General features: G+C 38.4%; 2 protein-coding genes and 3 long non-coding RNA genes across 5 annotated transcripts in view; 2 read left to right on the forward strand and 3 right to left on the reverse strand.

Moving 5' to 3' along the window:
* LOC145457194 (FACT complex subunit SPT16-like) overlaps positions 1 to 14,366 on the reverse strand; it is a 284,951-nt gene that overhangs the window by 28,208 nt on the left and 242,377 nt on the right. The gene's annotated exons all lie outside the window — the stretch shown is intronic.
* On the reverse strand, positions 699 to 4,680 carry LOC145457600 (uncharacterized). Its single transcript, XR_013920934.1, has 2 exons — positions 3,253 to 4,680; positions 699 to 1,952 (listed from the first exon to the last, which is right to left on the reverse strand). It is a non-coding gene; the product is annotated as an uncharacterized LOC145457600 (long non-coding RNA).
* On the forward strand, positions 6,255 to 8,706 carry LOC145457783 (uncharacterized). The gene is made up of 3 exons (XR_013920971.1): positions 6,255 to 6,976; positions 7,051 to 7,209; positions 8,384 to 8,706. It is a non-coding gene; the product is annotated as an uncharacterized LOC145457783 (long non-coding RNA).
* On the reverse strand, positions 7,907 to 9,436 carry LOC145457784 (uncharacterized). Its single transcript, XR_013920972.1, has 2 exons — positions 9,200 to 9,436; positions 7,907 to 8,350 (listed from the first exon to the last, which is right to left on the reverse strand). It is a non-coding gene; the product is annotated as an uncharacterized LOC145457784 (long non-coding RNA).
* Positions 11,011 to 14,366, forward strand: part of LOC145457858 (phospholipid-transporting ATPase VD-like) — a 34,091-nt gene continuing 30,735 nt past the window's right edge. Inside the window, exons 1-4 of the mRNA XM_080336148.1 lie at positions 11,011 to 11,253; positions 12,345 to 12,725; positions 13,528 to 13,729; positions 13,821 to 13,900. Coding sequence (XP_080192274.1) covers positions 11,168 to 11,253; positions 12,345 to 12,725; positions 13,528 to 13,729; positions 13,821 to 13,900 — 749 coding nt within the window. The 5' untranslated portion in view covers positions 11,011 to 11,167. The remainder of the gene's footprint in view (positions 11,254 to 12,344; positions 12,726 to 13,527; positions 13,730 to 13,820; positions 13,901 to 14,366) is intronic.

Here is a 14,366-nt window from a genome sequence, read left to right on the forward strand (position 1 = left end):
TCGTCACCACTACCTTCTCCCTTGAGCTGTGATGATAATGGTGGTCTCTCTATCTGGTAGGCTATTCTTCTCAGCCTTATGCCCGATATGTTACATTTGTATCTTTCTTTTTTTAGGCTCCCTTCCTACTTTTCATTATCTTCCTTGAATTCGTCTTTAGTATAGGCATTTTTACTATGGGCATTTTTGTAATGAGACCGTGAGCACGGCGAGGTTGGGAAGGAGGGAACTTCACCATCAACGGCGGTGGAACGCCAACTATAGCCCACGTTCAATATATAAGGCATTTGATAAAGTGAAAAAACTCGCCGCTCAGGGTAGGCTACTCCAAGTGCTAGGGTGCCGCGCACTATTTTCCATTTTGAGTGGGTGCGTGAACCCAAAAAGGTTGAGAACTACTGCCTTCCCAGCAAACACAGTACAGACCAAAGATGTAGAAAAGCCGAGCCGATATAGTAGATATTAGATCTTGGCAGGTCGTAGAAAGGGGGATTTTGTGTCGACTCAATTCAACGTCTTTTCCATGTCCTTCAATAATGTAAATATTATGCAGATGCTACAGCCTTCAAACATGGTGAGTAGAATGTAGATCCTACGTTAGAAGAAGAAGATCCTGATATAATAACCTGTTTTCTACCACTATGGGCTTAACCTGATCACGGCTGCGTACACACACCACATTATTTACTACATATTAATCACATTTGTGATAATTTAATTTCAAACGAATTGGCAATAATGCCGTTATAAAAAATAAAACGAACAAACGAACGAATGTCTTTAGAAAGAAAGTGAAAACAGTCCTTATAATCAGGTTTCATCTTCTGATGAGCCAGTTAAATAACCAGCATGCGGCCTTTTCTTTTCAACACGCTGCAGAAATAAAATGAAAATGATGATTAATAGCTAAGACATTCGTACTGCGAAAATGGCAGAGGTAGCGACTAACGAATGACTCCTACATTTTTTTCGCCCATACTTACTAAAATGGATTCGATTCTGAACTATTTCCACTCAAGTTTTCAAGTTTTATTATTATATTTTTTAATAATATATGACTAGAGAACTGACTTCAATCGTCACTTCTACTTGATTATCAAGATCAACGATGACTACTTCAGCACTCTTTGAAAACAGCCACTAACACAAAAAGAATTCTTGACTAAAATTTCTTCACATTCTGTCCAAAATGATCAATTCAACAATCCAAATGAATCAGTTATTTGGCAGCTAGTTGGAGAGATATATACTCAAGTCTAGAAAGTGGAATGATACTCTGCATGGAAAGCTGAAGACCTAATAATATTGTGTACAGAGAACAAAACATTTGAGTGGCGACACTGGTATAGACATTAATAAATTATTAGAATTGACAGCAAGATAACCAGCAAGACATTAAAATGAGAATTAGTGCAGTTTCTTAGGCTGTAGTGATACTCAGCCAGTAATTGACCTAGCAGAGAGCAAAACGTTGTAAATAAAGCGAGCGAAACCTCCGACAAATGATACGATAAAACATTAGAATCGACAGTCTTACTAGAAGCAGAATAACAATCATGAGGGGTTAGAGAACAGAAGCCCGGGAAGTGACCATCAGAAATTACTGCATACTGGCCGAACAAATCCATGACCACTAACAAATGGTCTTTCAATAGTCAATATTGATACCAAATGACACCACCCCTATTTCATAGCAACATTTAGCAAATACAGCGCTGGAGTCAACCTTATATAAGCGCTAACCAAACGCCCATTAGTTTTCCCACCTACTACTTCGCGGATGGAAATACGCATTAAAGCGAACGGACGCGACTTGTCACACTCTTGCTATTTCTGCTCCTTTTTTCTCTTCGTTCCTCTTCTCTGTCGCTTCCGCTTGAGGAGAGAAACAGTCGGCCGCGTTTACGGATCGTGAATTACCGGTGGGTGATTCTTGCTCGAATGGTCAGCACCTTGAAAATTGAGAACAATGTTGTTGCAAAATGCATGACAATTTGAAAGTTACATCATTCTAATTATTCTAGTTATGGCCGTGAATCGTTACAAGTGCGGTAACCATAAGAATTATTACTATACTTCAACTACAAATACAATATATTATATAAAATGATTACCAATTCTTTTACGTTGATCGAGTCCCAAATAGATGAAATATGTCAAAGAATTTGCTAAATTTTTGTATAATTTGACAGATTCCGAAATCTTCTCAAAGTGCACCTTTCAAAAATTTGATATCAAGACTCCCAACATTTTACAATTCGAAGTTGGATGGCTTTACCAATACAAGCAAACAGTTTGTATCGCAATTGACAATTATGTAGAGAACGCTGCGAGACATATGAGTAGGCCTACCCTAAAACGTTTCTCTGACATGGACATTAGGGCTCTTAAAATATGACTTTTTTTCTCAAATCGTTCTGGCTACTTGATAAAATTGTTAGGTTACCTAATTTAAGCCTAAACACAAAATTTGGTTCAATTCCAGCCAGTAACCGCTTTGCTACAGGAGAAGAAAGTTTCTATTTATTATATAAAAATAAATAGGTAATAAAAATTTGAATATTTTCTCTTCACCCCATGAAAGTGTTAGGCTGTCTATAGAAACGATGCTCACCAAATTTGGTTCAATTCCAACCAGTGGAAGCGGAGATATTGCCGTCGAAAAATTTGGATTTGAATAAAATAGTATTTACGGTGACCGATTCATTGTTTACTTATTAAAGTTGTGCTCACCGTAAGTACTATTTTATTAAAATCCAAATTTTTCGACAGCAATAACTCCGCTTCCACTGGTTGGAATTGAACCAAATTTGGTGAGCATCGTTTCTATAGACAGCCTAACACTTTCATGGGGTTAACAGAAAATCTTCAAATTTTTTATTATTCATTTTTATATAATAAATAGGAACTTTCTTCTCTTGTAGCAAAGCGGATACTGGCTGGATTTGAACCATATTTTGTTTGTAGGCTTAAATTAGGTAACCTAACAATTTTATCAAGTAGCCAGTACGATTTGAGAAAAAAAGTCATTTTTGAAGAGCCCTACTGTTCATGACCGTCCACGTTTAGAGTTGCATCTCAAAGATGCTAAAATAAGCCTAAATATAATCCAAGCAATACGATCGTCCACTTTGACTGACTGAATTTCTAAAAACACCTTGATAGCTTCCACATCTTACGTTTATATATACCGTCTGCTATCGGCACAACAAAGTAGGCCTATTTAAAAATACCAAAACAGATTCAACATACCACATCTCTTGCAAAGGCTTTTGCTTTCATTCAATTTTCCATCAAACTTCTTTAAATCCTCCTTTGTGGTGAGTTGCTTTGGAATTCTTCTAGGATCAATTCCGATATCGTTTTATCATATACAATCTATGGCGGAATAAAAGTTTCGGATAAGTTCTAAAACGAACACAATTTTCCACACAAAAGTCAATTGCCACACGAAATGCCAAATGCTACGGTCTCATTTTACAAGGTATGGCGAGGAAACGTAGTGGTACGTTCCATTATAGCTAAACACCAATGAATTGCGGGTTCGAGCGTGACACGTCGACTCCATAATTCCTACCGAAGTGTTGGCCGTTTATCTAGGCTCCTCCTCGCCATCTGATTCGCATAGCCATGTCTTAAAAAGCCTAGGAGTGGGCCGTGCTGTAAGTGGGCAGATGGTTGCCGATGCACCCGGCACTTGGTGAATTCGGCCGCACAAACTCAGCACTTGGTGAATTCGGCCCTCGGGAAATTTTGAAATGAAGTGTATTTACAGCTATTAATATGAATTATCAAACTAATAATAGTATTATCAGGTGATTCGTCAATCTTGTAAGGAGGTCAGGGCATCCGTAGATCGCGCAGTCATGGTGTGATTAGATCACGGATTGCGTAAACACGGGAAATAACACAGCGCTCATATGCCGACCACGCGCGGTCTGCTTGGAATCGATGGCGTGAGTCACGGGCCTGTGTCGTGTAAGTTTTGAGAAGATGGATCTTGGCGTTGTATGTGAGATCAAAACTGTGGAACATCAAGCGGCGCTTCTTCGTTTATCGATCACGACAAGCCAGTGTTCCTCATCAACAAATGTTTCGCATGATCACGTCAAAATAAATTATTTTTTGCCTTTGGAGAGACGATTCCACTCTGGGATTAGGGTGTCTCGATAACACGGTTGAAGGATACCAAGATTACGAGATCTACCACGAGCCACGACACGTTTAAATTTCCTTTTTGATACTGTTCATTCATACTAAATGCATTTCTAATGCGAAGGTGTTCTAGTGCCAATTCCTCCAAGGGCCGAGTTCACCAAGTGAAGAGCGTCGCGTTATTTCCCGCAATTACGCAATCTATGATCTAATCACGCCGTGACTGTGTGATCTACGCATGCCCTGACCCCCGTACAACATTGACAACCACTCAAAGTGCCAAGTTCACCGGCAAACATTCCAGTAACCAATCATGGTGACCGGTACCGCTACGAGATCTACCACGGCCGAATTCACCAAGTGCCGAGTTTGTGCGGCCGAATTCACTAAGTGCCGAGTTCACTGGTAATCGGGCAGATACGGAATAATAATAATAAGAACCGGCCTGGTGTAAAATGACCAGTGTAGTTGAACCACCACCATGAACACCACAAACAAACAAATAAACATCTAACATGGAAAAGAAATTACCTTTGCAGCCTTTGACAAACACAGTTACCATTGAAACCAGCAATTAAGGTCTTATTCGAAAGCAGAATAACAACTGTTTTAGTGGACATATCAAATCAAATGTTGGAAAGTTCATGTAAAATAGCCCAAAATATTATCTTACTGTGACCATATTCCTGGCTAGCCAAATTCTCTGGGCCAACATAATCAAGCTGCGTTTGGTTTCAACGATTAATAATCTTGTCACTGGATTCGAGGTATAATTGCACTCAAATATCAAATTTTGCTCCATTAATCAACATCAAGTTGAAAATGTCCATTCTTGCACCAACTTTTATAAAATCATGAATCAGTGTTCTACAGGAATGTATCTATATGACTTATATACCTAGAAAATTCAAGCATAAATATTATGGTATACCGTAGGTATAGGTACCGGTAATTCAGATGTTTGAAGCGAATTATAGTGGTCTAATTTCACTAAATTAGAGCGAAATGCCAGCAATATAATTGTAATCTAATTCGGAAAAACGGTTTAGCTCTAATTCTAACCTGGAAAAGCTGAAACTTTTCTTTAGTTGTCTACACCTGTTTTGCAGAAAGTCAAACAGCTCTAGTCGTCATATCCTACAGGCAATTCGAAATACCCCATAAGCTATATGCTACTGCATATATACCTTTAACCCGCTACCTCAGTCAGTCACAATTCCTATATATTTACGGCATTTACCATACAGAAAGAGCGAACTATGCCTGGCTGCGACCTGTTGCGCGTCAAATCTTTGTATGGCGCGATGACGTAAAATTTGAATCGCCGAAATATTCTAGAAGTCACGCATCGATAATCATATTCCTAAACGTACAACATATCACTTATTTAGTTATTATCTGAATAAAACTATTAACCATACTCGTTGAACATGCGAGATTACCGAAAGAGCGAATATATATATAATGAAGATCATATATATCAGAGGAAAACAAAACTATTCGACCTTAGAGCAACAACACGAATATACAACACCGGTGACATCCTCACGCAATAAAACGAAGGGAGAACATTGTTTTCTAATGGATAGAACGAAGCTGCCGCATGAGATCGAACAAAACCGGATAGAATTCATCGTGATTGAATGCACCGACAAAGTCATCCTTTCTACGTATTTTAGTTGTACCCGCGAGAGATAGAAAATTTGCATTATTAGGTTAACTACCGGATATAACGAAGCCTAATGCATGAGATGGAACAACACCGAGTATGAATTTATTCTTATTGAATATAACCACAAGACCATCCTACTACGTATTTTAGACATTCCCTCGACACTTAGAAAATCAGAACCTAATCGAGATGATCCCGGATGATCCTTTTACGGTTTTGTGTTTGCTGGGTTAACCGCACTCACAGTGACTGCAACAAATTGGTCAAAATAACGTATTGGCATTCGGACCGGTTTTTCGGGCTGTGAGAATAGTCCATTAGTAAAATAAGGCATTTAATTCGTCATCAAGTTTCTTACTCAAACACTTCAGTCGGTTCCGCGTAAAGGGGATATCAGCTTGTTTTGTTGATGTGCGGAACTGAATAGACACTTACGTGACCTTTGACACGAACCAATCAGGTTGCAGCAGGATGTAAACAAAGAACAAGCCCGGGCAAGCTTACTATGAGTTCTTATGGAAAAAGGTTGAAAAATGAAGGTTTTAAGCAAGATTACGTTGAATTGGGGATGGCTGGCCCTAATGAATAGTAATAGCGTAGAGCTAGTATGTAGTTGCAGCTTTTAATCTAGGATGAACATGAATGGTGGCAAGTACGCACCAGCGTGCTGTGTCCAAATACACGGGTTTTTGACAACTTTTCGGATTAAGCGACGATTGTTGTATACTATACTATAGGATTGTGGTAATGCATATTTTGACGATTTCATAGGCTCCAGGTCTCGAGCAAAATTTTCAAGCATATCTCATGTTCAGAAATATATATACTATGAAATATAGCTGCTGCCACACATCACAATTTTTGTGTATTTATTATGAAACTTGAAAGCTATGGAGATTCTATCGAATTTATGGATTTGAGTGGAACAATTCTTCTAACACCGCGGAGAAAGCTTCGAAGTATTTCATGGAGCGCTACGCACACGATTTAGGGATAAAGATTGAGGAGACAATCCACTCTTTTTGGAAGCAATATTCTAGTGAACAGCCAATGTTATCGCAACTTGCGGAAAAGTGAGATAACACACTCAATGGAAATACACGTTCTCGGAAAATCCATTATTGATTCGTCTTGCACTTGTAAGACAGGGTAAGTAAGGAAAAAGACATTTTTTCAGAGACTCCTGCAATAGATATTTTAACCATGATTTATTTTCATATTAGGTTCTGATATATGCTCTCATGCATATGCATTGATTAAGACAATCCAGCACCTGAAGCTAAAAGGACTACATTGTGATTTGCATCAGCATCAGTGAGCTCCATTGTGATTGACAAGCAATCTCTCCACCGTACTCGCAACCGATCAACTCCTGCCTCAAGGTAGATTTTGGTGTATCTGGTGTCTTCAGTTGTATAACATTCCACCAAACACAAATAATCCTAAAACATTTTCTTCTGGAGAATTGTTCATTCAACAAATTGGGCATCTAAATAAGCTTCAATGCACACCACTGGAATATCTAGACATGCACTGTTGGTACAGACTGACCTTGGCACCGCGCAAATACGATCCGTAGCATGCTATTAGGCATTACGATATTCACAATGGAACTGAATTTGCACAATTGCCGAATATGTTGCGTCATTCATTTTTAATTTTCAATCATGAATTAGAGTATGCAATTAGTCCGTATTTGGTTAGGTGTGATACACAATTTTGCATAGTATGACACCGAACAAAATTTTATACTCCTTGATTCTTCCGATCAGCAGTTCAATATGAATACGTTCTCTCGCCATCTTTCTTGTTGTGGAACAGTCTTGCTCAGGCATTTGATGTTGTGTAAATCATGTGCAGGAATATTTAAATCTAGATTCAATTTCTTGATTTCAGACTCAATGGTGATTCCCTTTTCTGCCATGATAGCATTGCCTGGCTCACCATAGCTGAACTCCATCATTTTCTTGCATTTCTTGTCGAATCCACTTATCCACATATTTAACTAATATTTCGATCTGAAATGCTCCCTGTGAATAGTTCCTGCATAAAAGTAAGTGTACCACAATCCATCAATCCTTTCAAAGTTGTATGTGATTTATTGACAGTCAATAATCATTCTAGATTTGAGAAATCATGAATGAATGCAAATGGTGCATTTTTACGAACCACATATCTACATGGCCAAATCGTGATTTAATGAAGCAGTTACATGTGGCTGAACCAATTGTTTAATAGTATGCTTACAGCAATACCATAAATTTGACGTCAGTAGGATAAGTCGGACAATTCAGAAAGAATTTAATGTAGACTAGCATAAAATTTCAGCTTCTACGCATCTTTTGACATTATGATGCTCCTCTGAGAACTGAGCTTCACTGGCAATAATTGTCTGTCAATTTGTAATTTTCCTGGACGAGTTTCCTGTTTTGTGCTTCTATACTTCTTCCAGAAATTTGATTTTCTTGCGTTTTATCCATCGACTTCCTCTTTCTGCAGCTTCATAAAAGAAATCCATCAAGCCTGCACAAAATATATAATATGTTTATTTTACAGAGCAATACTGCTGTGCAGGCACCTATCAAGGCGTACTCGTCCGACTCATGCAACGTATCACCGCTACCAATTTCAACCATTCATCTCATTATTGAATATATATTGCTCTCAACAATTTCAATACATTACACACCATCAAGCAACAAGACTGGAGTGGAATAAAACTAGACACACACCAAGTCGATTGTGGCATCAAGTGTGACTGCATTTCAGATTGGACTCATTTTGAAACACAGAATTGTTTCATCTAGATTATGTCACGATTCAATTTTTGGTACAATAATAGATATGTCATTTTATTAATAAAATGAGAATTCAGATGACTACAAGGAAGTCCACATGCCTTTATCCAGATTTTACATTCTTCCATGCATGTTATTGGCTCTGGGCAAGGTAAAAGCGCACACTAGGAACGGTTTGGGTAGCCATCTCCATATTACACAGGCTATTAGCACAGTGTTTATCCGGCCTTTATCCTGATTCAACACACGAGCTAGATTTCAGCTGGGAACGGATCATGTTGCCTAACATATATCATATTAATATGATCATTGAATATGCATACAGGTGTCCAGTGTAACAGTAATTTGCTAGATAATGATACAGACTGTAGACTGTACTATACACGAATGTCGATTCCATAAATAGAACGCATATAACGCCAAGCCCACATAATGGATACCACACATATCCTGACTCAAGATTCCTCTAATACATGCTATTCGGTACGACAATCCTATAGTATACGACTAAGGATAATACAGCAATAGTTGCTTCATCCGAAAAGTTGTCAGAAATTCATTCATTTGGACATACCATGCTGATGCGTGCTTGCCACCATTCATGCTTATTGTAGGTTATAACACTGCAAATACATACTAGCTCTACGTTATTACCATTCACCAAAGCCAGCTATTCCCAATTCAATGTAATTTTGCTAAAAACCTATATTTTTCAACCCTTTTCCATAAGAGCTCATAGTAAGCTTGCCCGGGCTTGTTCTTTGTTTACATCCTGCTGCAACCTGATTGGTCCGTGTCAAAGGTCACGTAAGTGTCTATTGTTACTCCAACACCGGGAGTCGGAAAACGCTAATATTTTTACGGACAATTAGCGTGTTGGATTTAGCGTCCGGAATTACAAAATAAAAAAGTTTGGGGTTTCAGGACTTTGTTAAATTACCGCTGCTATATCGAGAATTGTCATTGATTGCCTTCAATACTTCACCAATCTTTGGGCGGTTACTAGCAACTTGGAACTGACGTCTACCGTACGGCGAGGCAGATATAAGGAGGCGGGGCCTCCACCATCAGACTAGATCAGACTAGATGACCTTCACGGTCTTATCGATCATTCCTATCTAATACCGAATACTGTGCACGCATATTTTCTGTACCGCCATCACTGCCGTTTGTTATGTATTTTGGTTGGATATGAAAAATAAAGACTCTCTCTCCATCAACGGAGGTGGTGGTGGAACGCCAACTGGCCCACGTTCAATAGCACTTGGGAAGGTGAGAACTCGCCGCTCTGTGTTGAGGTGCCGCGCACTATTTCCTATTTGAGGCGGTGCCGCGTGCCCAAAAAGGCTACTGCTGACTTGGCATTCAGACCGGTTTTTCGGGATGTGAGAAGTCAATCAATCAATCAGGTTTATTAATATTTTCATCGTTTCAAAACATCACAAGACTGCGATGCAATGAAAAGATAGGAAGGTGTCGAAACAGCTTGGAGTAGCATTTAATATCAGACACCCACCTTAGCCTAGGCGAAGTAAAGAAGAGGCATTGCACACTGAATGAAAAGTAATGCAGAGAATATAAGACGCAAGCGACAAAATGAGGTGGCATGTGGCGGAGGGCGAGGTCGATGTTAGGTCGTGGTCCGGTAATCCTGAAGACTGGCTTGTATTCATTTAGAAGAAATTGTTTGTATTTCGACTTGAATGTGGACAATGGACATGCTCGACGACTGTCGGATAGCCGGCAAGATGCTGTTCCACAATTGGGGTCCGGCATACTTGATAGAGCAATGAGTTTTCTTGTATTCAGTCCTGATCATATGGTAGTTGCTCTTCGTTGACGCGCGTGTGCTGTACTTGTGCGCTTTTGTCTCCGATGTGAAGTAGTCGTTGAAATTTGAGGGACATTGACCGCAATGGAACTGATACATAAACTTTGCAATTTCTAGCTTCAATCAATCAATCAATCAGCTTCCTCATATCTTCTAAGTCCATTAGTAAAATTAGGGATAATTCGTCACCAAATTTCTTACTCAATCACTTCAATCGGTTCCGCGTAAAGGGGATATCAGTTCGTGTTGTTTATGTGCGGAACTTCGGATGGTGCAGAGCAGATGCTAAATGTGAAATTAGTTACGCTACAGTACTGGGAAATCACGTGATCACTGGCATCACTGCGCACTGTTCGTTGTTGTTGTAGTTGTATACCACAGGTTTACGTTTATGCTGCGGAAGCAGTAGCTACTTGACTGGCCAGCTGATCGATGAGAGAGATTCAGTCATAGTCTCGATACTTCTAGGGGTTTTGGCGCTAGGATTTTATGTGGCAGAGTTTGTAAAGATATGGAAGGGAAGAATACTGCACTATTTTCCAGTTCACTGGCAATTATAGCAACGGAAATCTCCTAATAATCTCCGTCCTCAACGCAGTGTATGATCCTATTTTGTAAATTACATGTTGTCCTCAGTAATGGGTTAGAAAAGCCGGGACACCTGGCTTAGACCTGTTTCGGTAGTGGTGTTAGTATTTGTCGGGATTTGTGATGGCTTCGGCGAATGGCGTTATGCCGGAAGATGTTACTGTTATTACAGAGGATCGAATATGGGACAGATTTATATCAAGGATAAGGTATTGTGATCTTACGTAAATTATATTACTACACTATTCATATCAATGACTATTGAGCAACATCAGATATAATTCATGATCTGATAAAATGATTGGTAGTATTGTGTCAAAACTTTAATACTGGACTTGACCCAGTTATCGAACTTGACAGTGTCCCCTGATATGCAGCCCACACAATCCTTGAATCATCCTCGCTTTTTGACTGATAATAAATCCGGTGTCTGTCCATTCTAACTTATCCGGCTTGTTATTGAGAATGATGCACAATTGTTGACAGGTGTGTTGTTGAAGAAAGAGAGAGATTTATGTAGTCAACCGATATATGATCTTCAGAGAATTTGATGAAGATATGTAATACTGTGTTTTGTATAAAAAGAGAAGCGAAATTTATATTACTGGAAAACTCAGAACTCGTATTTAATTTGAGCTAAACATCATTCAATTTACAGCTTCTTGCGAATTCAGTAACTCTAATTTTAATCCAATTTCGAAAAGCCTGTGTAGCTATAATTCTAATTCTACTCTAATTTGAAAAAATTACCTGAGCACAGGCGTCAACCAGTACAGACTCGGACAACTAGATAATTCTTCTACTACCGTAGTTGTCTATTTGACTCAATAGAGCGAAAGGCTGGTTATCTAATTCTAATCTAATTTGTTGAATATTTCTTAGCTCTAATTCTAATTGCAATATAATTCGTGTAATGTTTCTGCGCTCTCATTTTGCGCGAAACAGGCAAAGTTCGCTCTACAGATATTTGACATTCTCAAGCTTACGACAATGAACTCTGATGTGATTCGAGCTGAACTTCATTCAATTTCCAAGTTTCACGAATTCAGGAATTCTTATTCTAATCTAATTAAAAAATAATGTTTAGCTATAATTTTAATTGTACTCTAATTTGAAAAAAAAAAACGGTACACCGTAGTTATAATACTAATTCTAATCTAATTTAGAATTGAAGAATTGAAAATATTCTACCTGTCCAAATCTTAACCAGTATAACCGTCGCAGACATTAAAATATACTAAGTCCATGTATGTTTACAATTAGCTACCAATCTTATTCAGTGCCAATATTTCTTTCTCAGGAAGCGACACAGAGAAGGAAAACACCGTTATATCTTCCCCAATCACATGGCTTACGACGACAGCCTGGACGAAGAAGCTAAAGAGAAATTGCAGATGCAAAAACGCTATCTTGACAATCGAGTCGGAACCACAAAATACACTGTTCTATCTTTTTTGCCAAAGAACCTCTTCGAACAATTTCATCGCTTCGCCAATTGCTATTTTGTATTTATCGTGTTACTTAATTTCATTCCTCAAATCGGTGCGATCGCCCCCTTTTTATCGATGGTCCCGGTCATCGGGATCCTGTTAGTTCAAGCGATCAAGGATATCATTGAAGATTATGGGAGATACAAATCTGATAAACTTGTGAACTGCAGCAAGACCGAAGTTTACAAAAGGTAATTATCAGTGTCTTTAAATTGTTTCCGTAACAATTCGGGTCACCGGCCATATTTCGTTGCGCTTGACCGGTCAAATGGTGCCAAAATGTGACCTCCAAATCAATACTTCAAATCAAACGTAGGCTATATACTGGGTACTTAGTATTACGGATCGGATTTGTAACCAATGGAATTGGTAAAAAAATACAAGGATTGGTCAGAAGAGCGCCTTGGAGGTACAGAACTGCAATATATAATCGAAGAGCTATTCCTATTGAGATGAACCCAAATATTTTCGATGCGAAGTTATTGCAGTAGAAAAATTTGGATTTGAATAAAATAGCATTTAGGGTGACTAACTCTTTCATCATTTATTATAAAATCATGGAATTAGAAATTTTTCTACTGCAATTGCTTCGCTTGTAGTGGTTGGAATCGAGCCAAATTTAGTATGCATGATCTCTACTGACAGCCCAACAATTTTATTGGGTCGGCAGAAAAATTTTGGAATTTCAATTTTTTGTTTTTTTAATGATAAATTCAAAACTTTCAACTGCAAGAATTTCGTTTCTACTGGTTGGAATTGAGCCAAAGTTGGTGTGCAGCGTTTTTTTAAACAACCTAACAATTTTATCAGGTAGCCAGTGAAATCTGAAGGAATTTTTTTTTGAACACCCCCACTGTGCAGCTATAATTCTAATTCTAGTCTAATTTGGAAAACTGAATATTGTCCAAGGTCTGCTCAGCAGTACCTCAGTTTCAGTGAAACCCAAACACATTAGGCTTGTGCGCCAGTATCCGAACGTTATTTTGCCTTTAGCACTGATGACAAATATCACACTGTGGCGTGGAAGAATGTCCGGGTCGGCGATCTCGTGCGTCTGTATTGTAACGGAGTCATTCCAGCCGATATACTGTTATTGAATTCCTCCGACGAAAACGGCATATGCTTCATCGAAACTTCTAACATTGACGGCGAGACGAACTTGAAACAAAGGAGTGTATGCAAAGGAGTTAGTCAGGTAAACAAGTTGCTGCTATTACATTATTGCAAGTAATTCCTTATTTCAAATCCAGAAATTGTTTTATTTATGTTTCATTCTTTTATTTTAGAATTTCCGTCCCAAGGAATTCCGAAGCCTTATTCAGTGTGAAAAACCGAATAGCCAGCTAAATAAGTTCCACGGCAACATGTAAGTTATTATTTAAGTTGTTATAACATCTGTTTTAGGTTGTCCTCCCCAGAATTAGACAGTGACGTATATTCATGTTTTCATTCAAATTTTTTAATAATTTCCAGAATTGGATACAAAACCTATATTGTTTTTTTTCAGTCAAACTTTTGAATAACTTTCACGCCACTAATTCAGGATTGGATACAATAATCGGACTAGAAACTATGCAGGCCGTCATTACGATATTGTGACATGTGAAATATTATCCACCTATGTTGAATGTTTCGTATTTGTTCAATTAATTTTTCATCTATTAGTGTTGAATATTGTATTCATATTGAAATGACCACGGATGTTTTCGACTGACACTCGTCAGGGGTAATTGTCAGCGACTGGCAGAGAATTGGAAAGAACACTGTGCAATAATGATTGTTCTTATTATTAGGTACCTTCTTTTTTTAGTGTTATTACTACTCTTATTGAT

The sequence above is a fragment of the Botryllus schlosseri genome, chromosome 15 (genome assembly GCF_051294905.1).
Source record: "Botryllus schlosseri isolate E-star chromosome 15, Bs_hap1, whole genome shotgun sequence".
Lineage (NCBI taxonomy): Eukaryota > Metazoa > Chordata > Ascidiacea > Stolidobranchia > Styelidae > Botryllus > Botryllus schlosseri.